Here is a 27,990-nt window from a genome sequence, read left to right on the forward strand (position 1 = left end):
AAGCCTATCTGAAATCCAAACATCGAATATCTTTTCTTGTTTCTTTTTCCAGCCTCAATTGAAGCCTAAATCCAATCCTTTTTTATTTTGCGGAACAACTGTAACCTATTCGGTGATATGGTTGCATGTTCTCGTGTGAACATTTAATGTTCTTAAAATATAGTAAGGAATTCTTCGAATTGTATCTTGTTCTTGAATGGATAAAGATCTAAAGCTGATCTAATTCTCTGAAAAGGTGAGCCCAATTAATGTATAGATTTTTATATAATAACTTGAGGTGCGGATGTCAAATCGAAGTGGATAAGGGTGTGTTTAAACTATAGTCTAAACTATATTCTACTTGCTCGATGTGCTTCGCTGATGTCAGTTGATTAACTTGTCATCTTTTTGTGTCATGTTTGTGTGCAGGTTTGGTTCTCCGCGTGGCATGCAACGTTTCACTGCGCGCATGCAACAATGCCAGCGCGAGACACTGTTATCCCTACCCGTGGCTGTGGATCGCTTGTTATTGTAAAGGGTGCAAGGTGGGTCTCGTGAATTCTGACACTGTCGTTAACAGACCCTTTACCCCCCCCCCCCAATACACTCACAACCCACGCACCTCTCTCTCCCTCCCCGTCTTTCTGTCTCTCACACACACACCAAGGTTAGGCCTAAGAAAATACACACGCACACACCGGGTCTCTCGAGGAGGGGCCACTCAGTTGAGAGCGTGGCTTCTGCTATGGGACAAGCTGTAGAACAGAAGGGGAGGGTCATTATCAGATCATTAGGAAGGCCGCACCAGCACCCTATAAAAGCACCGAGAATCGGAACAGGCTCAATATTTTATTTTTACATCCAGCAAAGAGGACGTAAAATATCTAGATTTGTTTTTTTCTTATCTCAGTGTAAAATTTACTTAATTATATTTTGGGGGTAACAGGTGGACGTTTTAAACTAGGGAAGAACAATCTGAATTTTTACGCACAACTTACAGACTCGGTAACCATGGGTTCCGTGCTTCCCGCCGAGACGCTCGTGCTGAAATCTGGATTTAAACAGAGTTTATCTCTGGCTGAAATCATCACTTCAGATATCCTCCACAGCTTCCTGTACGGCCGCTGGCGGAACGTGCTCGGGGAGCACCTGTTTGAGGACAAGACCAGCATCAGTCCCAAAACCGCCTTCACCGCAGAGGTCCTCGCGCAGTCCTTCTCGGGCGGTAAGATAAAAAAAAAAAACTTCCTGACATAGTGGTCCCAGCCTGTTTTATGTCTTTACATACATGTAGCCTAATATATATTTAAAAAATAAGAAGTTAAAAAAAAGTAGCTTTTGTGGATTGGGAACAAAAGCCAACGACCAGGTTTAGCCTAAACTTTCCCAAACATTTGGAAAGAAAGCTAGACCTATGACAAAATCAGTCCCAATTTTGCGTAAAATGTTGATTTTCTACGGTGAGATTCCAAGTATTTCTCACCATGTACCGCGTTAACCTCCTCGAACCCGGGCCCCGGGTATCTTTTTAGAGGCTCCTTCGGCGTGTAACTGGTTGTGACTTAAAGAGGGGTATTAAATTCATGAGCTTATCGCTGTGCTTGACCTGAGAAAGTTTCCCAAACACTGCAGGGCGCACAAAAGAAAAGAAAACCTCTTTTCTTGAAAAGCTTTGCGGGGTTTAGACTCCATTCATCCATCTCAGATTCTGAACAGCTTCTCTCCTTGGTTCTGGCAGCTATTGCGCGACAGTAGCCTTTTTCAGTTTCGGGCGCCTTTATAGACCGGGTGTTCCTCCGTTAATAAACCGTGAAGGCTAATTCTATTGCTATTCACACCATGTCAGACGCCTAATCGTCTTTCCATTTTTTTGTCAGAAATTCCCGGACCCTTTCAACAGATTCTCGTTTCATTCACTCTTGTTGTATTGCTACAAAGTTCTTAAAAGGGATAATGAATTTGGAATGAACCTTCTCTCCCCATTTGCCTTTAACGAGCGCTGAGAGCCAGCACGTCAGCAGCGGAACAAACCGCTCTATTCAGCACGAGAACCGGGAGTTTAAACCTCTGCTCTCTCTTGAAGCCCACATCACATTCCATCGACTTTTCACTTGAAGACTCAGATATCAACGGGCAAAAAGCGAACACGTATAGCCTTTGTATGTCCTCAGCCTAAAACACAAAACACTGCGCAACATTGAACGGTGTACAATATTTTTTTTTATAGTTTTCAACACATTTTAATCTACAGAACAGTGTTACATTTGTTCATGAAGTTGCAGTTTAGTCGTGTTTTACCATGCTAACTGGACTCCCCTCCTCTCCTCCCTTCCTCTCCTCTCCTCCCCATCTCCCCTCCTCTACTCCCCATCTCCTCTCCTCTCCTCCCCATCTCCCCTCCTCTACTCCCCTCTCCTCCTCTCCAGAGGTGCAGAAGTTGTCCAGCCTGGTTCTCCCCAGCGAGGTGATCATCGCCCAGAGCTCCGTCCCCGGTGAGGGCCTGGGCATCTTCTCTAAGACGTGGATCAAGGCGGGAACAGAGATGGGGCCCTTCACAGGTCGTGTCATCTCCCCCGAGCACGTTGACCTCTTCAAGAACAACAACCTCATGTGGGAGGTAAACAAAAAAACAAACAGTCTTCCAGATGTAGACATTTGTGTGTGTGTCTGCATGCCCGGCTAACGACATGTTTTTGTCAAGATACACCTGTTTCCTTGCATGGTCCCAGAGCCGCAACCTCTGACCTCTAACCTCTCTCCTAACCTCTCTCCTGACCCCTGGTGTCCTGCAGGTGTTCAACGAGGATGGCTCGGTGCGCTACTTCATCGACGCCAGCCAGGAGGACCAGCGCAGCTGGATGACGTACATCAAGTGCGCTCGCAACGAGCAGGAGCAGAACCTGGAGGTGATGCAGCTGGGAGGCAGCATCTTCTACAAGGCTGTGGAGGTGAGGACCACGTCCCACATCACTCACTCTGGGCCTCCAGTTCTGGGGCTGAGATTAAGGAGATAACCCTCTGAACGTGTGTCCCCCTGCAGACTATCCCTCCAGACCAGGAACTGCTGGTGTGGTATGGGAACTCCCACAACACCTTCCTGGGGATCCCTGGAGTCCCGGGCACTGAGGAGGACCAGAGCAAGAAGATTAAGACAGGTGAGGGTCTGACACACACACACACACACACACACTCTCACACACTCTCACACACACACACACACAGAGCCCTCCTCCACTCACCCTCCCTCCCTTCCCAGATGAATTCCACCTCTGCGATGGCTCCTCCTCCACATCCTCTTCCTCCTCCTCCTCCTCGTCGTCCCTGGCGACGGCCAGCCGCATGCGCTGTGTGATCTGCCACCGCGGCTTCAACTCCCGCAGCAACCTGCGCTCGCACATGCGCATCCACACGCTGGACAAGCCCTTCGTCTGCCGCTTCTGCAACCGCCGCTTCAGCCAGTCGTCCACGCTGCGTAACCACGTGAGGCTGCACACTGGGGAGCGCCCGTACAAGTGCCACGTCTGCCAGAGCGCCTACTCCCAGCTGGCGGGACTGAGGGCGCACCAGAAGAGCGCCCGGCATCGGCCCACGGGGGGGGCGGGGGTCGGGGTGGGAGTCGGGGGGGTCGGGGGGGCGCTGCAGGCTCGCTCTCCGCCCCCCCCTCCCCTCAGCCAGGTGCCCCACCCGCACCCTGCCTCGCTGGTGCATCACATCTCCACCATGGTGCTGTAGAGGGAGGGGGAGGGGGGCTGGGGGGCTGGGGGGTGGGAGAAGAGGAGTAGGAGGGTGTATACATCTGAAGCAGACAGAGAGATAGAAAGATGACAGATACACATGTGCTCACACACACACACGCTCACACTCATGCGCTCACACACACACACCCTCACACACACCCTCACACACACACCCTCACACACACACACCCTCACACACACACTGCCCTCTGCCTGTGAGGCGGCAGGGGAAGATGAGGAGATCCCGCCTGACTCACACAACATCACGTCTATTTGACGCCTTTTCTCCAAAGCAATGTACAGGGGGGATTTGAACCTGTGACTTCAACCAGTAGGCCCCAACAAACACCAAACACTACTGCTGGCTGCTTGGTTCACACTGGTAGGAAAGATGACAGGTATATCACACCACACAACACAACACCACACCACACAACACAACACAACACCACCACACCACACAACACAACACCACCACACCACCACGACACACCACAGAGCAGCTGTTGGTGTTGGTTTGAGCAGTAGGAACTGACCTGTAGAAACAGTTTCTGATTCTGGTGTCCTGGTTTTGCATACAACTTCTGAAGCTGTTGTTTATTTGCTGTGTCACAAGGGGGCAGTATAGGGAAGTAAATTAGTTTGAACCTGATTTGTGTTTTGGGATAGGAGATTTCACACTGATCCCTCGTGCATTAAGCAAGAGTAACGACACACCAAAAACAGTCCCGGTGTTGATTCCGACAAATCACTTTTTTTCTATAAACATGAAGGGGTGGGCTTCTGCTGAAATTGGGGTGTGTAGTTTACATTTACATTACATTTAGTCATTTAGCAGACGATCTTATCCAGAGCGACTTACAGTAAGTACAGGGACATTCCCCCGAGGCAAGCAGGGTGAAGTGCCTTGCCCAAGGACACAACGTCAGTTGGCATGACCGGGAATCGAACTGGCAACCTTCGGATTACTAGCCCGACTCCCTCACCGCTCAGCCAACTGACTCCCGTATGCTGTTTAAAGAGATCCTGTCTAATGTGGCACTGGGCCAGGAGACAACCAAGATGATCCCAGATGTGATGCTCTGTACATGTTATGTACATGTGATGCTCTGTACATGTGATGTACATGTGATGCTCTGTAGAGCAGTCACAACCACATCAGACTAGGAAGGAGTTGAAAAAACAATTCCTCAAAGTTTGAGTGAAATTCAAAACATGTCATTTTTAACTTCAGTGTATGAAGCATATCTCTGGACTGGCCCAGTCCTTGCTGTGTATGTGCAGTGACTGTCCGAGGAGTTTACAATGTGTAAATAACTTAAACAAAATGTACAAGCTATGTAAATATGTTATTGATAAGATGTACTCTATTTCCAAAACGGTCACTTTATCTCAGTATAACGTAAGTATAACGTTATGTATAACTTAAATGCTAAAAGTGTAACAGTATATATTATGTTTACTTATATATCGACCACTTTGTATTGCAGCTAATGCTCCAAGTAAATGATTGCTTAGCCTTTGCTGTCAAATGCAACACACAATGTTTTTACTGAATTATTGTGACAAATATACCATAAATATTACTATAACAAAAGAAAGACTTGACTTGGGTGTGTATCTGTAGATTCTTGTTTCTGCGTGTGTGTATGTGTGTATGTGTGTGTGGGAGGGACAAATGTTTGCTAAATCCATTGATTGTGAGAATTTTCCTGAGCAAAAGCATGTGATTTTTCGGAAATCTAACTTTATCTAACTGTGTCAACACAATTGTTTGTGGACGTTTAAACAAACGCAAATGAGAGGTTTTAGACTTGAACCTTGTTCAGCTGATGGACTTTCACACAGATTATTCTGCAATCCTTGAAACTCCATTCTGAAAACACACCCACAAAACTGCATTTTACCTGTGTGTGTGTGTGAGTGTGTGTGTGTCCGTCTGCGATTGTATGTATGTATGTATGTATATGTATGTATGTATGTATGTATGTATGTATGTATGTATGTATGTATGTATGTATGTATGTATGTATGTGTATGTGTCTGTGTGTGGGAGGTGTGTTTGTGTGTGATCAGGACAAGAACAGACGACAGCTGCAGAGATGCATCTCAGATCAGGAGGGCTGAAGAGAAGCTCCCCCTCCCCCCCCCCTCCCCCCCCCTCCCCCCCCCCTCTCCTGTTGGAATCATTAACCCAGCCAGGCTGTGTTGGAGGGGGGCAGAAGGGTCACCCCAGAGAGCTGCTCCTCTCAGACCGAAACACATCTCCATTCCTCTGGTCCCGGCCGTGTGTGTGTACCTCTTGGATAGACAGAAGCATCTCCCTTCCTCCCTGCTGTCAGCGGTGTGTGTGTGTGTGTGTGTGAGACGACCATGAGGACCCTCCTCCTGAGCTTCCTCCTCCTGGGCCTGGCGGAGACACAGGACTCCAAATCGTAAGTGTGTCTGACAGTGTGTGTAAAAGTGTGTGTCTGACAGTGTAAAAGTGTGTGTCTGACAGTGTAAAAGTGTGTGTCTGACAGTGTGTGTAAAAGTGTGTGTCTGACAGTGTAAAAGTGTGTGTATTGACAGTGTGTGTAAGAGTGTGTATTGACAGTGTGTGTAAGAGTGTGTATTGACAGTGTGTGTAAGAGTGTGTATTGACAGTGTGTGTAAGAGTGTGTCACGCTGAGCGAGAGCGTGGATCACAGCGTGGGCATCTCTTCCTTCTCAAACGATCGACCTTCGACCTGCGACCTTCTCAACCCAGCGTTCCCCTGCAGGTACCTGATCACGGCCCCTAAGATCTGGCGCCTGGAGGCCAGCGAGCGCGTGATGGTGCAGGTGATGGACTACACCGAGGACGTGCAGGTGTACCTGGAGCTGAAGAGCTCACTGGCGAGAGACGCCAAGGTCTACGACAAGGCCTTTGTCACCCTGACGACAAGCTCCTCCCACCAGCAGACCATCAGTCTACAGGTGAGAGGACAGGTGTTTTTGGGTAGGTGGTGGTTTGTCTGGAGATGTAAAGGTTGGAGGTTCGAATCCTTCCCATGTCACTGTGCGGATACTGCAACAGGATGGGAAACATTACAGCAGAAACTCTTTGAACCCTCCACACTATCCTTTTCCTTCCTCTCCTGTTCAGAAGGGACTTCCATGTCTCACTAAGCTCACAGCCCAGAGGCGCTGTCAGGCCAAAAACTGTACTAGGTAGGAAGTTTTGTATTTAGTCCTATTTAAATCAATGTATTCTACTCTACGATTTGACATTTTCACTCGTTCGACATTCCTGAGACAGCAACGAGCGCAGGTAGAATACTATACGTGTTGCCTTCCCGGTCTGTTAAAATTGTTGCCAAATGAGTTACTTTTATTTTCAACGGAAAAAGCTAGTTAGCTAGCACTAGCTATCGAACGAGTGAAACCTTCAAATCGTAGAGTAGAATAAATTGATTTAAATAGGACTAAATACAAAACTTCCTACCTAGTACAGTTTTTGGCCTGACAGCGCCCCCAGGTGGAGGTATTAGTGCAGTGCGGCCACCAGGTAGTGTTGTCCTGGCAACGTTCGACCTTACTGGACTCTGAAGTTGTGAAATTTTAAACAGCAGGTTAAAAAAATATATAATAATTGTGCTTTAGAAGAAGGAAATACCTGATTTGAGACATTTGATATTTGAGAGACTGTACCTGTACTGGAAGTTTGTAAAACTTTTCATTCTGTGTTTCTTTATTTTGTATTTTGTATTTTTTGTTTGGAATAGCTTTTTAAGGTATTTATTTATTGTCACTTAGTGTAAGTATACCTTGTTTGACTGTATGAAATGGTGATTAAAACCCTCCTGGTGCCCACCCAGGTCAGGGGGCTGGTGAAAGATGCAACCCACGTCATCCTCTTTGCTCAGACCAACGAGTTCAGCAACTCTGTTGAGATCCCTGTTTCCAGGAGGAGCGGATTCCTGTTTATACAGACGGACAAACCACTGTACACCCCTCAACAGTCAGGTGGAGAGAGGGGGGGAGAGAGAGGGGAGGGGGGAGGGAGGAGAGGGAGGGAGAGAGGGCTCATGTTTATATGCATTATAATGCCAGCAATGTATAACCATGCTGTAGTCACTTTATGTCTGTGTGTGTGTTTGTGTGTGTATGAACAGTGAAGGTCCGGGCTTTCTCCCTGAATGAGGATCTCACCACAGCCAAGCGTAACGTGTTCGTGACCTTCAGAGTGAGTGACCTCTCATAGTTCTCCCCTTCCAGAACGCAGAACGCAGAACACGCTAGAACAGAACTGTCTCTCCGCAGGATCCAGATGAGGAGATCGTGGAGACGGTGGAGTTGCAGAACAGTCAGGGTATTCCGTCTCTGCAGGACCCCTTCAAAATACCCCTCAAACCCAAGTAAGCTTTATCCTGAGAGGAAGTCCACACTAGTGTTGTAGTAGGCTACTCAGACCCAGAGGCGTTGTTAGACATAAAACTCTACTGAGGTACAGGCCCCTAATTCATTCCCTTTTTTTATTTCAATCTGCGCTCAATGCACGACTAGGCTATAGAACCTCCCCTTGATTAACCCACTATACAACAGATCAGGGACGCAAGTTTTATATCAGCTTTGGCAGGGACATCAATAGCTAATGCGAGCGCTCGCATTCATTTGAGTGCAAATACTGTTTTTTTGAGCTTCATGTAATATTTTTTTTATGTTTTAGTCAAAATAAGATGATTGGTTGGCCTATCATTTAGAAACTATCTTTAGGTTTGTCATGTTTTCTTAGCCTACCTCAATTTTGACTTGTGTGCTGAGTCCGACACCTGGGGGGTATTCCAGAAAGTAGGTCATGTGACATACCCGGGTAAGTTAACTCCCCAGCTGACACCCAGCGTTGTAGCAACATTGCAAATCAGCTGTTGGGTTAACTTACCCAGTTATGTTGCATAACCTGCTTTCTGGAATACCTCCCTGGCGTTGATTGGGACACTGTGTACATTCTTTCCAGGATTATCAATCTAAATTAATGCACTGACTAATGAAGAAAATTGTTAAAACTCAAACTTTAGATTTTACTGGCAACAGCAGATTTATACTGGGGAGGATAGAGAGAGAGAGAGAGAGAGAGAGAGAGAGAGAGAGAGAGAGAGAGAGAGAGAGAGAGCTGGATGGGGTCAGCACAGAGAAAGAGACAGACAGAGAGAACCAGATGAGAAAGAGGACAGGAAATCAAGACCATGTAGATGTTATGTGTTTTTTCCTAAATTAAATGTTTCCAGGAACATTTAGGCGACACAGCTTCATGCTCCCAGAGAAGTAGAAGGAATGTTCCGCAGAGATGTTATAACTCATGAGGAGAGAGAAGTTTTGAGAGGGTTATGACTGTCAGGGTGTCAGGTGGCTGAGCGGTGAGGGAATCCGGATAGTAATCCGAAGGTTGCCAGTTCGATTCCCGGTCATGCCAACTGATGTTGTGTCCTTGGGCAAGGCACTTCACCCTACTTGCCTCGGGAGAATGTCCCTGTACTTACTGTAAGTCGCTCTGGATAAGAGCGTCTGCTAAATGTAAATGTAGGGTAACCTGGGTTGGATTTTGGGTATGAGTTTAGCCAATGTCAAAACAATGTTTAATATAAATTATTATTTAATATGTTAAATATTAAATAATAAATGTTTATTTATTATTAATTAATTGTTAAAACAATGTATTAATTGTTATCAAGGTAAAATGTGTGATTAAGCAGGGTTTTTTACAGTGCAAGACACATCATGTCACCCCCATTGAGCCCTCCTTAAGGTCTGAACCTAGAATCCCAATGCGCACACTGACAGCAGTGGTGTCTGTATGTGATGTTGACATGTGACGGCAGGTTTGGCTTGTGGTCTGTGGAGGCATCGTACGGGGCACCTCTGGTCACCTCGGTCAGAGCTCAGTTCGAGATCAAGGAATACGGTGAGTAGGCCGGCGTCATGCCAACGGCCCAGGGGGGGGGGGGGGGCTCGGTCTGTTTTCAAACGTGGGCGGGGCCAGGCTTTTTTAATAAAATGAAACCTACGCCCCTGCTACAATTAACCTGGGGGTCATAGTTCCCATCCTGAGGCGTCAGAACAGAGCAGAGCCAGGGGTCCTGGTCAGTCTGAATGTCCTCTCCCCTGGTCTCAGGCCAGGGTCCTGGTCAGTCTGAATGTCCTCTCCCCTGGTCTCAGGCCAGGGTCCTGGTCAGTCTGAATGTCCTCTCCCCTGGTCTCAGGCCAGGGTCCTGCTCAGTCTGAATGTCCTCTCCCCTGGTCTCAGGCCAGGGTCCTGCTCAGTCTGAATGTCCTCTCCCCTGGTCTCAGGCCAGGGTCCTGCTCAGTCTGAATGTCCTCTCCCCTGGTCTCAGGCCAGGGTCCTGCTCAGTCTGAATGTCCTCTCCCCTGGTCTCAGGCCAGGGTCCTGGTCAGTCTGAATGTCCTCTCCCCTGGTCTCAGGCCAGGGTCCTGGTCAGTCTGAATGTCCTCTCCCCTGGTCTCAGGCCAGGGTCCTGGTCAGTCTGAATGTCCTCTCCCCTGGTCTCAGGCCAGGGTCCTGGTCAGTCTGAATGTCCTCTCCCCTGGTCTCAGGCCAGGGTCCTGGTCAGTCTGAATGTCCTCTCCCCTGGTCTCAGGCCAGGGTCCTGGTCAGTCTGAATTCCCTCTCCCCTGGTCTCAGTTCTACCCAGCATCGCCATCCAGATCCTGCCAGAGTCCAACTACCTGAGCTACGGGAACGCTGAACAATTCAAAATCAAGGTCGTCGGCAGGTGGGTTGGAGGACAGAGCAATGTGTGTGTGTGTTTACCATGTGTGTATGTGTGTGTGACCTGTACTGCGTTGTAGGTACGTCCACGGAGCTCCTGTTTCCGGTGCGATAGTCTACCTGAGGTTTGGTTACGTGAGCGGCAAAAAAACTCCGGTCGTCCTGTCCGGCTCCATCGTCAGAACCGAGGTGAGACACGCTCAGTCAGGTCTCTCCCCACGCTCAGTCAGGTCTCTCCCCACGCTCAGTCAGGTCTCTCCCCACGCTCAGTCAGGTCTCCCCACGCTCAGTCAGGTCTCCCCACGCTCAGTCAGGTCTCTCCCCACACTCAGTCAGGTCTCTCCCCACGCTCAGTCAGGTCTCTCCCACGCTCAGTCAGGTCTCTCCCCACGCTCAGTCAGGTCTCCCCACGCTCAGTCAGGTCTCTCCCACGCTCAGTCAGGTCTCTCCCCACACTCAGTCAGGTCTCTCCCCACGCTCAGTCAGGTCTCTCCCACGCTCAGTCAGGTCTCTCCCCACGCTCAGTCAGGTCTCCCCACGCTCAGTCAGGTCTCCCCACGCTTAGTCAGGTCTCTCCCCACACTCAGTCAGGTCTCTCCCCACGCTCAGTCACGTGTCTCCTCACGCTTCAACATCCTGTGTTTACTGTAGAACATGGTTCTATGTAAAGCACACTGCCTCGTGTCTGAGGGCGGTGTATAAACAAAGTTCCTGCCTCTCAGTTGCAGGACGACGGGACGATGGAAACGACAGTCAACGTGAAGCGTGCCTTGGCTCACCACGAGAGTCCACTGACCCTGGAGCAGATGTTTGGAAAAGAAAACTTGTATGTTGCGGTCAGCGTGATGGAAAGAACCGGTAAGTCACCGACCCCACACAGCACCAGATCTGACGTCTGCCTCTAAACTGGAACATGACAACACACCTCCCCCCTCGCCTCAGGTGGTCTCTCCCAGGAAGCTGAGTTGACAACCGTGAAGTTTGTGAAGTCTCCGTACACCATGAAACTCCTGGCCACACCGCTCTTCATCAAACCCCTGTTGCCGTACAAAATCAGGGTAGGACATCATCATCACCATCATCACCATCACAGTCTTCCGTAACGGGGCGTAGTTGAGGATCATGCTGTTAGAAGGACTTAATAAAAGTGGAAGGGACACATTAGCTGTTCTCGAAATGTGTGTGGGACATGTCCTGCACACATGTAATGAAGGAGAGTGATGTTCAGTAGACAGACATGGGGGGTAGGGTTGGTATAGATATGTCCTGTGTGTGCCCTGTGTGATCTGGTGTGGGTCTGGTGTGGGTCTGGTGTGGTGTGGTTCTGGTGTGGTTCTGGTGTGGTTCTGGTGTGGGACTGGTGTGGTTCTGGTGTGGTTCTGGTGTGGTTCTGGTGTGGTTCTGGTGTCGTGTGGGTCTGGTGTGGTTCTGGTGTGGGTCTGGTGTGGGTCTGGTGTGGTTCTGGTGTGGTGTGGGTCTGGTGTGGTTCTGGTGTGGTTCTGGTGTGGGTCTGGTGTGGTTCTGGTGTGGTTCTGGTGTGGGTCTGGTGTGGTTCTGGTGTGGTGTGGGTCTGGTGTGGTTCTGGTGTGGTTCTGGTGTGGGTCTGGTGTGGGTCTGGTGTGGTTCTGGTGTGGTTCTGGTGTGGTGTGGTTCTGGTGTGGTTCTGGTGTGGTTCTGGTATAGATGCTGGTGCTGGATCCTCTGGGTGAGCCCGTGGCCCGGGTACCTGTCAAACTGCTGGAAGCCATGGCAACCACTGTCTCCATGGACACGGAGAGGCTGGACTGCGCCCAGCAGAAGACGAAGACGGGCTCTGACGGCGTGGCGTACTTCATTTGTAACTGGCCGGCCAACACCCTCACCGCCAGGATCAACGTGAGCGCATCTCTCCTGGTCTCCCATTTCTCCTGGTCTCCCATCTCTCCTGGTCTCCCATCTCTCCTGGTCTCCTATCTCTCCTGGTCTCCCATCTCTCCTGGTCTCCCATCTCTCCTGGTCTCCTATCTCTCCTGGTCTCCCATCTCTCCTGGTCTCCTATCTCTCCTGGTCTCCCATCTCTCCTGGTCTCCTATCTCTCCTGGTCTCCTATCTCTCCTGGTCTCCCATCTCTCCTGGTCTCCTATCTCTCCTGGTCTCCCATCTCTCCTGGTCTCCCATCTCTCCTGGTCTCCCATCTCTCCTGGTCTCCTATCTCTCCTGGTCTCCCATCTCTCCTGGTCTCCCATCTCTCCTGGTCTCCCATCTACTGGACAGGCCTCGCTCCTACCCAGAGACCTCTGAATTAGCCGTAGCTGGCCTCTGCTAACTCAAATATTGATATATTACATTTTGTCTTGAATTCCAAAGATGTCAAACATCTACCTGGGTTTACATTTAGATGTTAAAGTCATTAAGATATTATTATTGAAGATGTAAACTTAATTCAGATATGTATTTGTAAGCACATTGAAGTCACACCTACCAACCCCCAAAAACTACCATATTGCCGAAAACAAATAAATGAACTGCACAGGGGAGACGACAGTATCGTCATCACACGAACTGACTTTTGATTTCAGTTCAAGACGGACGACAGTTACCTGCCCCCTCAGAGCCAGGCTGAGTTTGTTCTGGAGGCCACGGTGTACAACTCTCCCAAGAAACGTTACCTCTACATTAGCGTCCCCCCCAACCTGAACACCCTGGAGGTCGGGACACAGGCCAACATCGATGTGGTCTTCAGTGTTGCTGCCTTCCTGAACATCAAGAGTGTCAGCTACCTGGTGAGTAGGGCACCTGAGCTCACCATGTTTGATACGGTGTTTATAGTGCTCTCTGCAGATCTGCAAATCTGCCCTCTGCAGATCTGCTCTCTGCAGACTCTGCAGACTCTGCAGATCTGCCCTCTGCAGACTGCAGATCTGCAGATCTGCAGATCTGCCCTCTGCAGATCTGCTCTCTACATGCACTGTTTGTTCGTGGCTTTGGATGAAAATCAAGCAAACCTATATAATATGTAACAAACACCCATCACACACTAACCCTAACCATCACCCAAACACCTGACGTGTCCTCCCTCTCTCGGGGCTCCAGGTGATCTCTAACGGTCGTGTGGAAGCGTCCGACACGCAGCCGCACCTGGGGGGCTCGGTGCAGTCCGTGAGGTTCCAGGTGACCCCTCGGATGGTGCCGTCCATCCGCGTGCTGGTCTACTACGTTCTGCACGGCGAGGGAGCCACTGAGCTGGTGGCAGACTCTGTGTGGCTTGGGGTCAAGGCTAACTGCATGAACGGGCTCCAGGTTAGCCTAGCTCAGCACCTAGTGTCTAGCTTGTGGTCATAACTCTAACAGGACCATGGCCTAGAGCTGTGACTGAGGCTGGTGACCTGGAACAGACCTGGAACTGGCTAGTGACTCACCATCCATGTTTGTGTGTTTGGTTAAAAGCCTCTCCTGATTGGATGACAGGTTCCTGGTGTGTGTGTTTCCCAGGCAGAGCTGTCCTACGTGGCGACGCAGCAGGCGCGGCCCGGCTCCAGCGTCAGTCTGCAGGTGAGGACGGGGACCGAGGCCCTGGTGGCGCTGTCGGCCACGGACACGGCCCTGCAGGCTCTCCGCTCCTCCCGGGTCGACCCCATGGCCAAGGTGAGGCCCGCTAACCCCGCCCCTCTGCACTGGACACACAAATCTAACTGATGTGATGTGCGTTAGATTCGGATGACGCTGAATCGCATCCGATTCCTGACCCCTGTGTTTAGGTGCTACGCCACATTGAGAAGAGTGACCCAGGCTGTGGAGGAGGCGGGGGTAAAGACATCGCAGACATCTTCCGCCTGGCTGGTCTCACCTTCATGACCAACGCCAACGCCAAGGCCATCCCATCACAAGGTACGTGCAGTACCACTCCTGGCCTCTCACAGCAGTATCACACGGTACGTGCAGTACCACTCCTGGCCTCTCACAGCAGTATCACACGGTACGTGCAGTACCACTCCTGGCCTCTCACAGCAGTATCACACGGTACGTGCAGTACCACTCCTGGCCTCTCACAGCAGTATCACACGGTACATGCAGTACCACTCCTGGCCTCTCACATTTATTTAGCACATCAAGTACAGGTCATGATATACGTATATATATTTTATACCTGTCTGTCACCTCTTGACCCCCACCTGACCTGTGTGTCTCCTCTTGACCCCCACCTGACCTGTGTGTCTCCTCTTGACCCCCACCTGACCTCTCATGCTCAGAGGACGTCTGTCAGGAGCTGGTCCGGCCCAAACGGTCGCTCACCTATGAGATGAAGAAAGAGAAATGTAGGTCAACAATCGACCATCCGTACTCCTCCACAACACGCTGACAACAAACAGCAAATGTGTACGAGTCACGTGACCCTGTGTACGAGTCACGTGACCCTGTGTACGAGTCACGTGACTCTGTACCGTGGTGTTTACCCGTCTCTTGCCTCTACCGGGCGTGTTATCCGCAGCTAAACTGTACCTGGAGTATGTGGCCTTCTGCTGGGCAGGCCTGAAACACCACCCGGTGTACGTCCAATGTTCCGACCGCCTCAAGGTCCTCCCCAAGGAGGGTCACATGGTGTACAAACTCCTGTCTGTGCAAAGGGCCCGGCAGGTGTTTGTGGAGTGCTGTGAGTTTTCTAAACACCAACCAGACACGGAGCTGTGGAATGCGAGGGCCGGTGAGTTTCTGTGTCTTCAACGGGCTGGTCTTAGTCACTGTTGGGGCAGGTTAAGGGTTAGGGCTAGGTCACTAGGTCAACATTTCCAGAAAATATCAATGCTTTGCTATGGCTGATAACTCCAGCTGTGTGTGTGTGCATGTGTGTGTATGTGTGTGTGTATGCATGTGTGTGTAGATTTTGAGACAGTGTTTGACAACACTCCCAAGTATGTGAGAAGCTTTTTCCCAGAAAGTTGGCTGTTTGAGGTCCATGTCGCTAGGTAAGGACGAAACACACACAAACACACACTGGATACAACATGGATCTATAGAGCTTCACCTATCTGACCTGTCTGTATCTGTCAGTACTATACTCTTTCTAAAAGGGTCACTGCACTCACCCCCCGATCACCCTTCCCCTCCCTCCCTCCCTCCCTCCCTCCCCTCCCTCCCTCCCTCCCTCCCTCCCTCCCTCCCTCCCTCCCTCCCTCCCTCCCTCCCTCCCTCCCTCCCTCCCTCCCTCCCTCCCTCCCTCCCTCCCTCTCCAGGGCTGGGGTGTTGACTTTACCTGTCAAGCTGCCAGACTCTCTGACCACATGGGAGATCTCAGCGGTGGCCATGTTTGCCAACGGTACTGTGATGTCATATCCTCACTTAATATTATGTCATATCCTGTCCACTCCCTGTCTCCTCCTCCCCTCCTGGTCTCAGTGAGGTGGTCCGTGGTTCAGCTGTGTCTTTAAGATAGGTCTGGACTCAAGGCTGTTCACCAGAAAATAGATCACAGTCGCCACCTAGTAGCAGGTTGTGGTACTGCAACCCTACAGGGCTTCAACACTGTGACTTTTTTCCTAAAGTGTATTGACCCCTCCCCTAACCATCTTCCCCTAACCATCTTTCCTTAATATTACCCCTCACCCTCTCAACCATTGCCCCACCAACCCCCCTGCCCCTCCCTATCCTCTCTCAATTCTCCTTCTCTCCATCAAACTACCCCCAAACCCCTTCCCCTGCCCCCAGGCCTCTGTGTGGCAGAGCCCAAGCAGATCTCCGTCACCCAGCCGGTGAGTGTGGATGTGCCCCTGCCCTACTCCATGGTCCGGGGGGAACAGCTCCAGCTCAGCGGCTCCGTCTACAACCAGCAGACGCATGACCTGCAGGTCGGCATCCCTGACCCCAGCTTGACCCAGCTCAGAGAGAGAGAGAGAGAGAGAGAGAGAGAGAGAGAGAGAGAGAGAGAGAGAGAGAGAGAGAGAGAGAGAGAGAGAGAGAGAGAGAGAGAGAGAGAGAGAGAGAGAGAGAGAGAGAGAGAGAGAGAGAGAGAGAGAGAGAGAGAGAGAGAGAGAGAGAGAGAGAGAGAGAGAGAGAGAGAGAGATACACACACACAGAGACACAGAGAGAGGGAGACACACAGAGAGAGAGAGACACACAGAAAGAGAGGGAGATCCAGCTTGACCCAGCCCAGAGAGAGAGAGAGAGAGAGAGAGAGAGAGAGAGAGAGAGAGAGAGAGAGAGAGAGAGAGAGAGAGAGAGAGAGAGAGAGAGAGATACACACACACACACAGAGACACAGAGAGAGGGAGACACACAGAGAGAGAGAGACACACAGAAAGAGAGGGAGACCGAGAGAGAGAGAGAGAGAGAGAGAGAGAGAGAGAGAGAGAGAGAGAGAGAGAGAGAGAGAGAGAGAGAGAGAGACAAAAAGACCAGGACAGGTGAGGGAACCAGAGGACAGCAGGCCACTTTAACCTGTCTTGTCTCCCTCCTCACTGTCTCTGTCAGTTCTGCGTGACCCTGACAGCGGGCCCAGGCGTGTGTCTGTACCATGGGCACAGCGTGGACAAGGACGGGCTCTGGACCACCAAGTGCACAATGTCCACCTTGCAGCAAGACTCTGTCCGTCCAGTCACCTTCACCCTGCTGGCGTTTGAGAGCGGAAGACATGAGCTCACCTTCACCTTGCAGACCTCTCAGGGCGTCCTGGACACAGTACAGAAGACTCTTTATGTCAAGGTCTGCTCTCAGTCACAAGGACACAATTATTATGTTATTATTTTATATATATAATTTATTTTTGTGTGTGTGTTTTTTCCCCATCACACAATGATTGCTTCAACTGCCATCTGCAGTGTGTGGAAAGTTGATCATGGCAGAGATTGGATCCTTCTGAGAAATATTATTTAAATGATTATTTGTGAAGTATTTTGATTGTTAATTTTACGATCCCTCCAGCCTGAGGGAGTCTTGACGGAGAAGTTGGAAGTAAAGAACCTAGATCCCAGAGCCCTGTACGGTAGGTGTTGGAGTGCTGCCACACGACTGGTCACATTATTATTAAAGTGTTGAGAAGCACGGAGGCTAACACTGTCTGCACGGCGATGATGACGCAAGGAAACTGCCTCAATACATTTACACTGATGTGGATTTGATGCTTTTGAGATCTTACTGGCTACAAAACATTTCCGACAGGTGTGTTACGTTTGCATCTCCTGTAATCCTGTTGCTGTTGTGTTGTTGTGTGTTGTGTGTTGGTGTTGTGTTGTTGTGTGTTGTGTTGTTGTGTGTTGTGTTGTGTGTTGTGTTGTGTGTTGTGTGTTGTGTGTTGTGTTGTTGTGTTGTTGTTGTGTTGTTGTGTGTTGTGTTGTTGTGTGTTGTGTTGTTGGTGTTGTGTGTTGGTGTTGTGTTGTTGTGTGTTGGTGTTGTGTTGTTGTGTGTTGTGTGTTGTGTTGTTGTGTGTTGTGTTGTTGTGTGTTGTGTGTTGTGTTGTTGTGTGTTGTGTTGTTGTGTCTTCAGGGAGTTCCATCAGTTCAGTCCAGATGAAGTACTGGGTCCCTGAGCAGGTCGTCCCCTACACCTCGGTGGACAGACAGCTGATCATATCAGGTACTTTATGACAGGTACTGATTTATCACACACACACACACACACACACATGCACACACAGGGGGGACAGGATTTGACCTCTAACCCAGGGGTCTCCAACCCTGTTCCGAGAGCTACCTGCCTGTTGGGTTATGCTTCAACCACAACACTAGTTACTTGATCAGCCAGCTGATTATTAGAATCAGGTGTGCTAGATTCATGTTGGAGGAGAAACCTACAGGCAGGTATCTGTCCAGGAACCCTGCTGTAACCCCTCACGCCCGCCCGCCGGCCGTCCGGCGTGTCCCTCCCTGCAGGAGAGGTCCTGGGGGAGATCCTGGCCATCGTGGGGGAGCCCAAGGGACTGGAGAAGCTGCTGAATGTCCCGATGGGGTCTGGTCAGATGGACGTGCTCAGGGTCACGCCATACTACTACGTGTTCCACTTCCTGGAGAAGCTGGGTCGCTGGGGGACCTTGGACCCCCACGAACCCATCAGCCCAGGGAACATAAAGAAGAAGATGAAGGAGGGTGGGGGAGACGTGCTTTTAGTTTGGCCTCTCTGCTTTACTCATGCTTTTCTCTCTCTCTCTCTCTCTCTCTCTCTCTCTCTCTCTCTCTCTCTCTCTCTCTCTGTCTGTCTGTGTCTCTCTCTGTCTCTTTATTTCTCAGATGTTTATCTAAAATCAGCAAGTGTTAATACTGACCTGCCTCCTTTCTCCCTTCTGCCTCCTACATCTGTCTCTTGCCTCCTGCCTCCTGCCTCCTGCCTCCTAAAGGCATCGTGAGCGTCAAGTCCTTCATAAATCGAGACGGGAGTTACAGCATGTGGAAGCAGAAGGGGCCCAGCACCTTGTGAGTTACCCTGTCTGTCTCTCTGTCTGTCTGTCTCTGCCCGCCTCCTTACCTGTCTGTCTGTCTCTGCCCGCCTCCTTACCTGTCTGTCTGTTTGTCTCTGCCCGCCTCCTTACCTGTCTGTCTGTCTCTGCCCGCCTCCTTACCTGTCTGTCTGTCTGTGCCCGCCTCCTTACCTGTCTGTCTGTCTGTCTCTGCCCGCCTCCTTACCTGTCTGTCTCTGCCCGCCTCCTTACCTGTCTGTCTGTCTGCCAGCCCTGTGACCCTGCCTGACTGTCTTCCTCCCTGCCTGTCTGTCTGCCTGTCTTGCAGGGTGACATCTCAAGTGATGAAGACCATGGGCCAGGTGGCGAGCTACTTGGACTTCGGTTCAGCGGACTATGACTCCATGTTCAGAACCCTGTCCTGGCTGGTGGACACAGCCCAGGTTGCGGACGGCTCGTTCGTGGAGGACTCCCCTGACACCAAGTTTACTGTAGGTGACCCCCTGCATCTGGGAAGCACACACACACATGCACACCACACGCATGCACACACACACACACATACACACCACACACACCACACGCACACACCACACGCACACACCACACGCACACACACAGATCCATACGTCTTGCCAAGAAGGCAGTACATTATTTACGTTACTAAGGTATGTGTGTGTGTACATTTAGTCATTTTAGCAGACGCTCTTATCCAGAGCGACTTACAGTAAGTACAGGGACATTCCCCCTGAGGCAAGTAGGGTGAAGTGCCTTGCCCAAGGACACAACGTCAATTTACACGGCCGGGAATCGAACTGGCAACCTTCAGATTACTAGCCTGATTCCCTAACCGCTCAGCCACCTGACTCCCATATGTGTGTGTATGATGTGTGTGTGTATGGTGTGTGTGTGTATGGTGTGTGTGTGTATGTGTGTGTGTGTGCTGAGGCCTTCTCCATGCAGGATGTGAAACAGGGCAGCCCTGAGTTCCGGATCCTCATCACCTCCTTCGTCATGATCGGGATCAAGACGGTCACGGAATTGGACAACAATAAGCTGCACCTGAAGGTTGAAACAGTTTGACGTCATGTTTCCAAACAGTCCAAACCCAACAGCCAACAGTGGAACGTTTGCTGTTTGTTGAACATTGTTGGTGTGTGTTGTTGAGGCCATATGAACAGGCCTTAACTGGCCTGTGAAATGATGTCACAACATTGTCACAACCTTTCACCCCTCCCAGGACTTTTCTGACAGTCTGAAGCGTGCTGCAGACTATGTTTCCCAGAATGCACAAGGGGTCAAGAGTATCTATGTGAGGGCGGTGGCCGCCTACGCCCTCCTGCTGCAGGATCTAAGGAACCCAATAGCAAACATCCTGTACAAGGATCTGGAGAAGTCCTCCAGGGAGAAAGGTCCTCCTGTCTGTCCTCCTGTCTGTCTGTCCTCCTGTCTGTCTGTCCTCCTGTCTGTCTGTCCTCCTGTCTGTCTGTCCTCCTGTCTGTCCTCCTGTCTGTCTGTCCTCCTGTCTGTCTGTCTGTCCTCCTGTCTGTCTGTCCTCCTGTCTGTCCTCCTGTCTGTCCTCCTGTCTGTCTGTCCTCCTGTCTGTCTGTCCTCCTGTCTGTCCTCCTGTCTGTCTGTCCTCCTGTCTGTCCTCCTGTCTGTCTGTCCTCCTGTCTGTCTGTCCTCCTGTCTGTCCTCCTGTCTGTCCTCCTGTCTGTCTGTCCTCCTGTCTGTCCTCCTGTCTGTCCTCCTGTCTGTCCTCCTGTCTGTCTGTCCTCCTGTCTGTCCTCCTGTCTGTCCTCCTGTCTGTCTGTCTGTCTGTCTATCTTTCCTCCTGTCTGTCCTCCTGTCTGTCTGTCTGTCTATCTTTCCTCCTGTCTGTCCTCCTGTCTGTCTGTCTATCTTTCCTCCTGTCTGTCCTCCTGTCTGTCTGTCCGTCTATCTTTCCTCCTGTATGTCCTCCTGTCTGTCTGTCTATCTTTCCTCCTGTCTGTCCTCCTGTCTGTCTGTCTGTCTGTCTGTCTATCTTTCCTCCTGTCTGTCCTCCTGTCTGTCTGTCTGTCTATCTTTCCTCCTGTCTGTCCTCCTGTCTGTCTATCTTTCCTCCTGTCTGTCCTCCTGTCTGTCTGTCCGTCTATCTTTCCTCCTGTCTGTCCTCCTGTCTGTCTGTCCGTCTATCTTTCCTCCTGTCTGTCCTCCTGTCTGTCTGTCTGTCCTCCTGTCTGTCCTCCTGTCTGTCTGTCTGTCCTCCTGTCTGTCCTCCTGTCTGTCCTCCTGTCTGTCTGTCTGTCTGTCCTCCTGTCTGTCTGTCTGTCTGTCCGTCTATCTTTCCTCCTGTCTGTCCTCCTGTCTGTCTGTCTGTCTATCCTCCTGTCTGTCCTCCTGTCTGTCTGTCTATCTTTCCTCCTGTCTGTCCTCCTGTCTGTCTGTCTATCTTTCCTCCTGTCTGTCCTCCTGTCTGTCTGTCTGTCTGTCTATCTTTCCTCCTGTCTGTCCTCCTGTCTGTCTGTCTGTCTGTCTGTCCCTGTACTTACTGTAAGTCGCTCTGGATAAGAGCGTCTGCTAAATGATTAAATGTAAATGTGTAAATGTCTGTCTCGTTTCCTTCGGTCAGACAGAACCTGTGTTGCTCACAAGAGGCAAAAAACAAAGAGAGAAATATTCTGCCATAGTAATCATATGATTATGTGTGTGGTGCAGGGAACCCAGTTAACGTGAGGTACTGGCAGGAGAATGTGAAGGTGGGTGAACAGCTTCCTCCTCACACAGTGGAGATCACCAGCTACGTCTTGCTGAGCTCCCTGCTGAAGAACAAGATGAGCTACGCCCTGCCGGTGGTCAGGTGGCTGACAGAGGAACAGTACTATGGAGGCTTCCAGTCTGCACAGGTGTGTCTCACCGTCGCACGCGTGCACACGCACAAACACACACCCATACACACACACGCACACACGCACATGCTATATCAGAATCTTTCTCTTATACCTCTTTCCTCCCTCCTTCCCCTCCCTCCCTCCTCCCTCCCCCTCCTCCTCCCTCCCCCTCCTCCTCCCCTCCTCCCCTCCTCCTCCCTCCTCCCTCCTCCCTCCCTCCCGCCCTCCCCTCCTCCTCCCTCCTCCTCCTCCCCTCCTCCTCTCCTCCCCTCCTCCTCCCCCTCCCCTCCTCCTCCCCTCCCTCCTCCTCCTCCTCCCCTACTCCTCCTCCCCCCTCCTCCTCCTCCTCCCTCCTCCTCCTCCCCTCCTCCTCTCCTCCCCTCCTCCTCCCCTCCCTCCTCCTCCTCCTCCCCTCCTCCTCCCCCTCCCCTCCTCCTCCCCTCCCTCCTCCTCCTCCTCCCCATCTCCTCCTCCCCCCTCCTCCTCCTCCTCCCTCCTCCTCCTCCCCTCCTCCTCTCCTCTCCTCCTCCTCCCCCTCCTCCTCCCCCTCCTTCCTCCCCTCCTCCTCCCCCTCCTCCTCCTTCCTCCCCTCCTCCCTCCTCCCTCCTCCTTCTCCCCTCCTCCTCCTCCCTCCTCCTCCTCCCCTCCCTCCTCCTCCTCCTCCCCTACTCCTCCTCCCCCCTCCTCCTCCTCCTCCCTCCTCCTCCTCTCCTCCCCTCCTCCTCCCCTCCCTCCTCCTCCTCCCCTCCTCCTCCCCCTCCCCTCCTCCTCCCCTCCCTCCTCCTCCTCCTCCCCTACTCCTCCTCCCCCCTCCTCCTCCTCCTCCCTCCTCCTCCTCCTCCTCCCCTCCTCCTCTCCTCTCCTCCTCCTCCCCCTCCTCCTCCCCCTCCTTCCTCCCCTCCTCCTCCCCCTCCTCCTCCTTCCTCCCCTCCTCCCTCCTCCCTCCTCCCTCCTCCTTCTCCCCTCCTCCTCCTCCCTCCTCCTCCACCCCTCCTCCCCTCCTCCTCCCTCCTCCCTCCTCCCTCCTCACTCACTCCCGCCCTCCCCTCCTCCTCCTCCTCCCTCCTCCTCCTCCCCTCCTCCTCTCCTCCCCTCCTCCTCCCCCTCCCCTCCTCCTCCCCTCCCTCCTCCTCCTCCTCCCCTACTCCTCCTCCCTCCTCCTCCTCCTCCTCCCTCCTCCTCCTCCTCCTCCTCCCCTCCTCCTCCTCCTCCCCTCCTCCTCCTCCCCCCTCCTCCTCTCCTCCACCTCCCCTCCCCTCCCCCTCTCCTCCTCCCCTACTCCTCCTCCCTCCTCCTCCTCCTCCTCCCTCCTCCTCCTCCTCCTCCTCCCCTCCTCCTCCTCCTCCCTCCTCCTCCTCCTCCCCTCCTCCTCCTCCTCCCCTCCTCCTCCTCCCCCCTCCTCCTCTCCTCCCCCTCCCCTCCCCTCCCCCTCTCCTCCTCCTCCTCCCTCCTCCTCCCCCCCAGGACATGATGATGGCTCTGGGGGCTCTGACCCAGTACACCCTGCAGGCCGACAGCAGCAGGCTGGCCATGAAGGTGGATGTTTCCTACAGCCAGGGGAGAGACCTGCCCCAGGTCACGCTCACACAGAAGATACCAGTAGCCCGGCCCATCCAGGTGAGACTAGGACCCATAGCATCCATCCCCACGCACAAAACCATTTTTTCAAACGCTCCTTTAAAGAAAACACTGTCTTGTGTGTGTGCTTTTGCCAGTTGACGGAGGAAAAAGATGTTAAGGTTTCCATCGGAGGCGGTACTGGGTTCTCTAAGGTCAAAGTAAGCTGGTTTCCCTAGCTACAACATCTGCAGCTGGTAAAGTAATCTGGTTTCCCTAGCTACAACATCTGCAGCTGGTAAAGTAATCTGGTTTCCCTGGCTACAACATCTGCAGCTGGTAAAGTAATCTGGTTTCCCTAGCTACAACATTTGCAGCTGGTAAAGTAATCTGGTTTCCCTGGCTACAACATCTGCAGCTGGTAAAGTAAGCTGGTTTCCCTAGCTACAACATCTGCAGCTGGTAAAGTAATCTGGTTTCCCTAGCTACAACATCTGCAGCTGGTAAAGTAATCTGGTTTCCCTAGCTACAACATCTGCAGCTGGTAAAGTAATCTGGTTTCCCTGGCTACAACATCTGCAGCTGGTAAAGTAAGCTGGTTTCCCTAGCTACAACATCTGCAGCTGGTAAAGTAATCTGGTTTCCCTGGCTACAACATCTGCAGCTGGTAAAGTAAGCTGGTTTCCCTAGCTACAACATCTGCAGCTGGTAAAGTAATCTGGTTTCCCTGGCTACAACATCTGCAGCTGGTAAAGTAATCTGGTTTCCCTGGCTACAACATCTGCAGCTGGTAAAGTAATCTGGTTTCCCTGGCTACAACATCTGCAGCTGGTAAAGTAAGCTGGTTTCCCTAGCTACAACATCTGCAGCTGGTAAAGTAAGCTGGTTTCCCTAGCTACAACATCTGCATTTAGCAGATGCTTTTTTTCCAAAGCAGTGGACAGTACAGGGGGTCTTGAACCTGTAACCTCTTCATTAGCAGTCACTAACCACTGAGATATACCCTCCTCTGTACATGACACAGCCAGGATTGGAGTCAAATCAGTTTCAGTAATAATGTCCATCAGTAAACTTGATGTTGTATTCAGCTACAATACCAGCTCCTCTCTCCTCCCCTCCTCTCCTCTGATCACAGTTGAGGACCCTGTATTACAAACTGGCAGACAAAAGTGACAACTGCAACTTCGACTTCTCTATAAACGTGATAGGACCTGATCCGGACTCCCACGGTAAGACTATCCTAGTCTCTATTCTTCCTGTAGTGAATGGAGTAGTAACTGTGCACATCTGTCTTCAGATTTCATGAGGAAAAGCCCTCGCATCGTCGCCTGTGCTAAGTGAGCAGCCTTCAGTGGAAATACTGAATTTATTATGTATCTACCTGTTGATCAAGATACCACTAGATGTGTGTCTGTGTGTGTGTGTCTGCCTGTGTGTGTCTGTTTAAAGGTACAAACCCGAGTCAGAGGAGTCTCTTCAAACTGTGATGGAGATCCAGATGCCCACAGGAGTACAGCCCTCTACTGAGGATCTGGACTATGTAACTACCCCCCCTGCCCCACACTACCCCTCCTGCCCCACACTACCCCCCCTGCCCCACACTACCCCTCCTGCCCCACAATACACCTCCTGCCCCACACTACCCCTCCTGCCCCACACTACCCCCCCTGCCCCACACTACCCCCCCTGCCCCACACTACCCCTCCTGCCCCACACTACCCCCCCTGCCCCACACTATCTCTCCTGCCCCACACTACCCCCCCTGACCCTTCTAATCCTCTCCTCAGCTCCAGAACAGTCTGGAGGCTGTGATGGACGACTACGAGATCAACGGAGACCTGCTCACCATCCAGCTCACTTCTGTGAGTTACTTATTCCCGCCACAACATCTTTTATCTTATTTCTTTATATTATATTTGAAAACATTTCATGCATTTAACCAAAGCAACTAATGATAATGGCGTGTGGAACGACATCAGATCACGGATCAGAAGAGCACAGAGTTCTAACTGTGTTTTGGTGGTTAGAGTCAGAGAACGTTTTGTATTTACCAGACACAAAAAGTAACAACTATCCAACATGGTACTCAGTATGATTTCAAAGAATGTGTGTGTGCGTTTGTCTCTGTGTGTGAGCGTGTGTGTGTCTGTCTCTGTGTGTGTGTGTGTCTGTCTCTGTGTGTGAGCGTGTGTGTGTCTGTCTCTGTGTGTGTGTGTGTCTGTCTCTGTGTGTGAGCGTGTGTGTGTCTGTCTCTGTGTGTGTGTGTGTCTGTCTCTGTGTGTGGGTTGGCGTGTGTGTTTTTCTCGTGTAGGTGCCATCCACTGATTTTGCCTGCGTAGGATTCAGGTTCCAGCAGAGCTTCAAGATGGGCATGGCCTCAGACTGCTTCTTCAGAGTCTACGAGCTACGGGCAAGAAGTAGGCCTCCCTCCTGCCTCCCCCTGCCTCGCCCTGCCTCCCCCTGCCTCCCCCTGCCTCGCCTCCACACCTACTGAATCACTGACTGCCTGGAGGAGGGAGGGGGAGAAGAGAGAATGAAGGAGGGAGGGACTAAGGGCTGAGGGAGGAAAGAGGGATGGAGGGGGAGGAAAAAGAGAGGAGGGAGAGAGATTAGGAGGGAGAGAAAGAGAGGATGAGGTAGAAGGAAGGAGGGATGAGGAGGGAGATAAAGAGAGGATGAGGTAGGAGGGATGAGGAGGGAGAGAAAGAGAGGATGAGGTAGGAGGGATGAGGAGGGAGAGAAAGAGAGGATGAGGTAGGAGGGATGAGTAGGGAGAGAAAGAGAGGATGAGGTAGGAGGGATGAGTAGGAAGAGAAAGGGAGAGAAAGAGAGGATGAGGTAGGAGGGATGAGGAGGTGTGATGTAACGTGCCTCTCTACTGCCCCCCAGAGGCAGTGTGTTCCAGGATGTTCTCTCCTCTGGTGGAGACCAAGCTGCAGCGCCTCTGTGCGGGAGAGCAGTGTCGCTGCCTGTCAGGTAGGTAGAGTCCCAAAATGGCTGATCTGTAGCGCTGCTGGTGCAGTGTAGAAGCATGTCTGTAGCACTGCTGGTGCAGTGTAGAAGCATGTCTGTAGCACTGCTGGTGCAGTGTAGAAGCATGTCTGTAGCACTGCTGGTGCAGTGTAGAAGCATGTCTGGAGCGCGTGGCTGAGCGAGGCAGCTGTGTGTGTCCTGCAGTGGAGTGCAGCTCCTTCAGGAATAACGTGAGCAGAGCGGTCACTGTGGAACAGCGCCTGAAGGAGACCTGCCAACCTGCCGTCAAATACGGTAGCAACACCACACACACACACTCCATACACACACTTAATACACACTTCATACACACACCACACACACACACCTACAAACACAGCACTTCTACAAACAGTATTGTCAGATAATTCCAACAAGCCTGTGTGTGTATATTGTGTGAGTGTGTTTATTGTGTGTGTGTGTGTGTGTGTATGCCAACAGCCCTCAAGGTGCAGATAAAGTCCACTGCCACAGAAGGAGAATTTATCATTTATGTTGCAACGGTGTTGGAGCCCATGATCAGGGGTAAGGATGGACCCTGTCTGCCTGTCTGCCTGTCTGCCTGTCTGTCTATCTGCCTGTCTGCATGTCTGTCTGCCTGTCTGTCTGTCTGCCTGTCTATCTGCCTGTCTGTCTGTTTGTCAACATGTCTATCTGTTTGTCAACCTGTCTTTCTGTCTGCCTCTCTATTGGTCCTGGCAGAGGAGAAGGAGAACGTAGCTAAAGACCTGGAGGTGGAGTTTATCAAGAAGACCACGTGTGATGGTGTGGACATGAAGCCGGGAGAGGTGTACCTCACCCTGGTGTCTGACAAACTCAAGATACCTGTGGACGAGCGTTACAAGTGAGTGTGAGACTGTGCATGTGTGTGACTGTGCAATGCTCTAACCACTGAGCTGTGCCTACCCCTGTGCTTGACCCTGCTTTGTCTGTCAACTACAGATACAGATTCATATTGGATTCGAAGACAACAGTGGAAAAATGGCCAATCGGTTGCACAGAAAGTCCGTGTTCTGATTTTGTGAAGGTTCTGGATGATTATGAATTCAGCTTAACTTTTGATGGCTGCCCTTAACAAACGTGATGTAGGATTTTATTTCCAGTAAATGGTCAATAAATGATAAATGAAATGTGTGAATTGTGGGTTGAGGGTTGAGGTTGGTTGAGGGGCAGTTCTATGGGCGTATGTGAAGCCCTCTGTGACATGCTTGCGTGTAAAAAGGGCTATACAAATAAATTTGATTTGATTTGCTTGTCTCATCTCCTTCCCAATTGTGGCAATTTGTACTTTTTTGACTTTTTGTAAAAAGTATAGGGAGTACAACATTTCTTATCAATAAAGTTTCAACGATGGTGTGTGGACTGTCTATTCTGTATAGGTTAGTTGGAGAAAAGAATCTTGGTATGATATTGTAGCGATATTATGTCAGTTAGATATAGTACTGTTAGCGTGTACAGATAGCTTTGTTAACATCTTTGTGGTTTGTTTAGGATATTTTAGTCGTACATTAAATATTGGCAGATTGTTGCGCTAACCTTAGCAGGACCATGGAGAGCTCCGGTGATGCCAACTCTCTCGAGCGTGGCCCACACTTCATTGGTTCAATCGAGAACGAGTCCCACCCCGTGTCTGGTTGATCATTGGCAGCAACAGCTGTCAATCAAAAGGATTCCCTGCTACCTGCAGCAGAGCCGACGCTGTGCAAGACGCCGTTCAAGAC

General features: G+C 51.1%; 2 protein-coding genes across 2 annotated transcripts; both read left to right on the forward strand.

Moving 5' to 3' along the window:
• Positions 1-990: 990 nt before the first annotated feature.
• On the forward strand, positions 991-3,711 carry prdm12b (PR domain containing 12b). The gene is made up of 5 exons (XM_067231941.1): positions 991-1,204; positions 2,406-2,596; positions 2,772-2,927; positions 3,020-3,134; positions 3,236-3,711. Exons 1-5 carry the CDS (start codon positions 991-993, stop codon positions 3,709-3,711), a joined length of 1,152 nt encoding a protein of 383 aa, XP_067088042.1.
• A 2,378-nt stretch (positions 3,712-6,089) lies between these two features.
• c5 (complement component 5) lies at positions 6,090-27,622 on the forward strand. Its single transcript, XM_067231908.1, has 41 exons — positions 6,090-6,151; positions 6,479-6,674; positions 7,556-7,703; positions 7,853-7,923; positions 8,001-8,095; positions 9,557-9,639; positions 10,378-10,468; positions 10,545-10,653; positions 11,187-11,322; positions 11,407-11,522; positions 12,148-12,339; positions 13,023-13,226; positions 13,537-13,743; positions 13,936-14,088; positions 14,202-14,331; positions 14,694-14,759; positions 14,933-15,145; positions 15,323-15,407; positions 15,675-15,757; positions 16,147-16,286; positions 16,910-17,140; positions 17,360-17,420; positions 17,921-18,010; positions 18,307-18,519; positions 18,768-18,843; positions 19,156-19,318; positions 19,791-19,895; positions 20,068-20,239; positions 21,528-21,715; positions 23,165-23,317; positions 23,416-23,478; positions 24,393-24,486; positions 24,555-24,594; positions 24,707-24,797; positions 25,045-25,119; positions 25,569-25,674; positions 26,147-26,233; positions 26,435-26,524; positions 26,711-26,794; positions 26,972-27,113; positions 27,212-27,622. Exons 1-41 carry the CDS (start codon positions 6,090-6,092, stop codon positions 27,342-27,344), a joined length of 5,037 nt encoding a protein of 1,678 aa, XP_067088009.1. The 3' UTR covers positions 27,345-27,622.
• Positions 27,623-27,990: the final 368 nt, after the last annotated feature.

This window comes from Osmerus mordax (genome assembly GCF_038355195.1).
Source record: "Osmerus mordax isolate fOsmMor3 chromosome 28 unlocalized genomic scaffold, fOsmMor3.pri SUPER_28_unloc_8, whole genome shotgun sequence".
In the NCBI taxonomy this organism is placed as follows: domain Eukaryota; kingdom Metazoa; phylum Chordata; class Actinopteri; order Osmeriformes; family Osmeridae; genus Osmerus; species Osmerus mordax.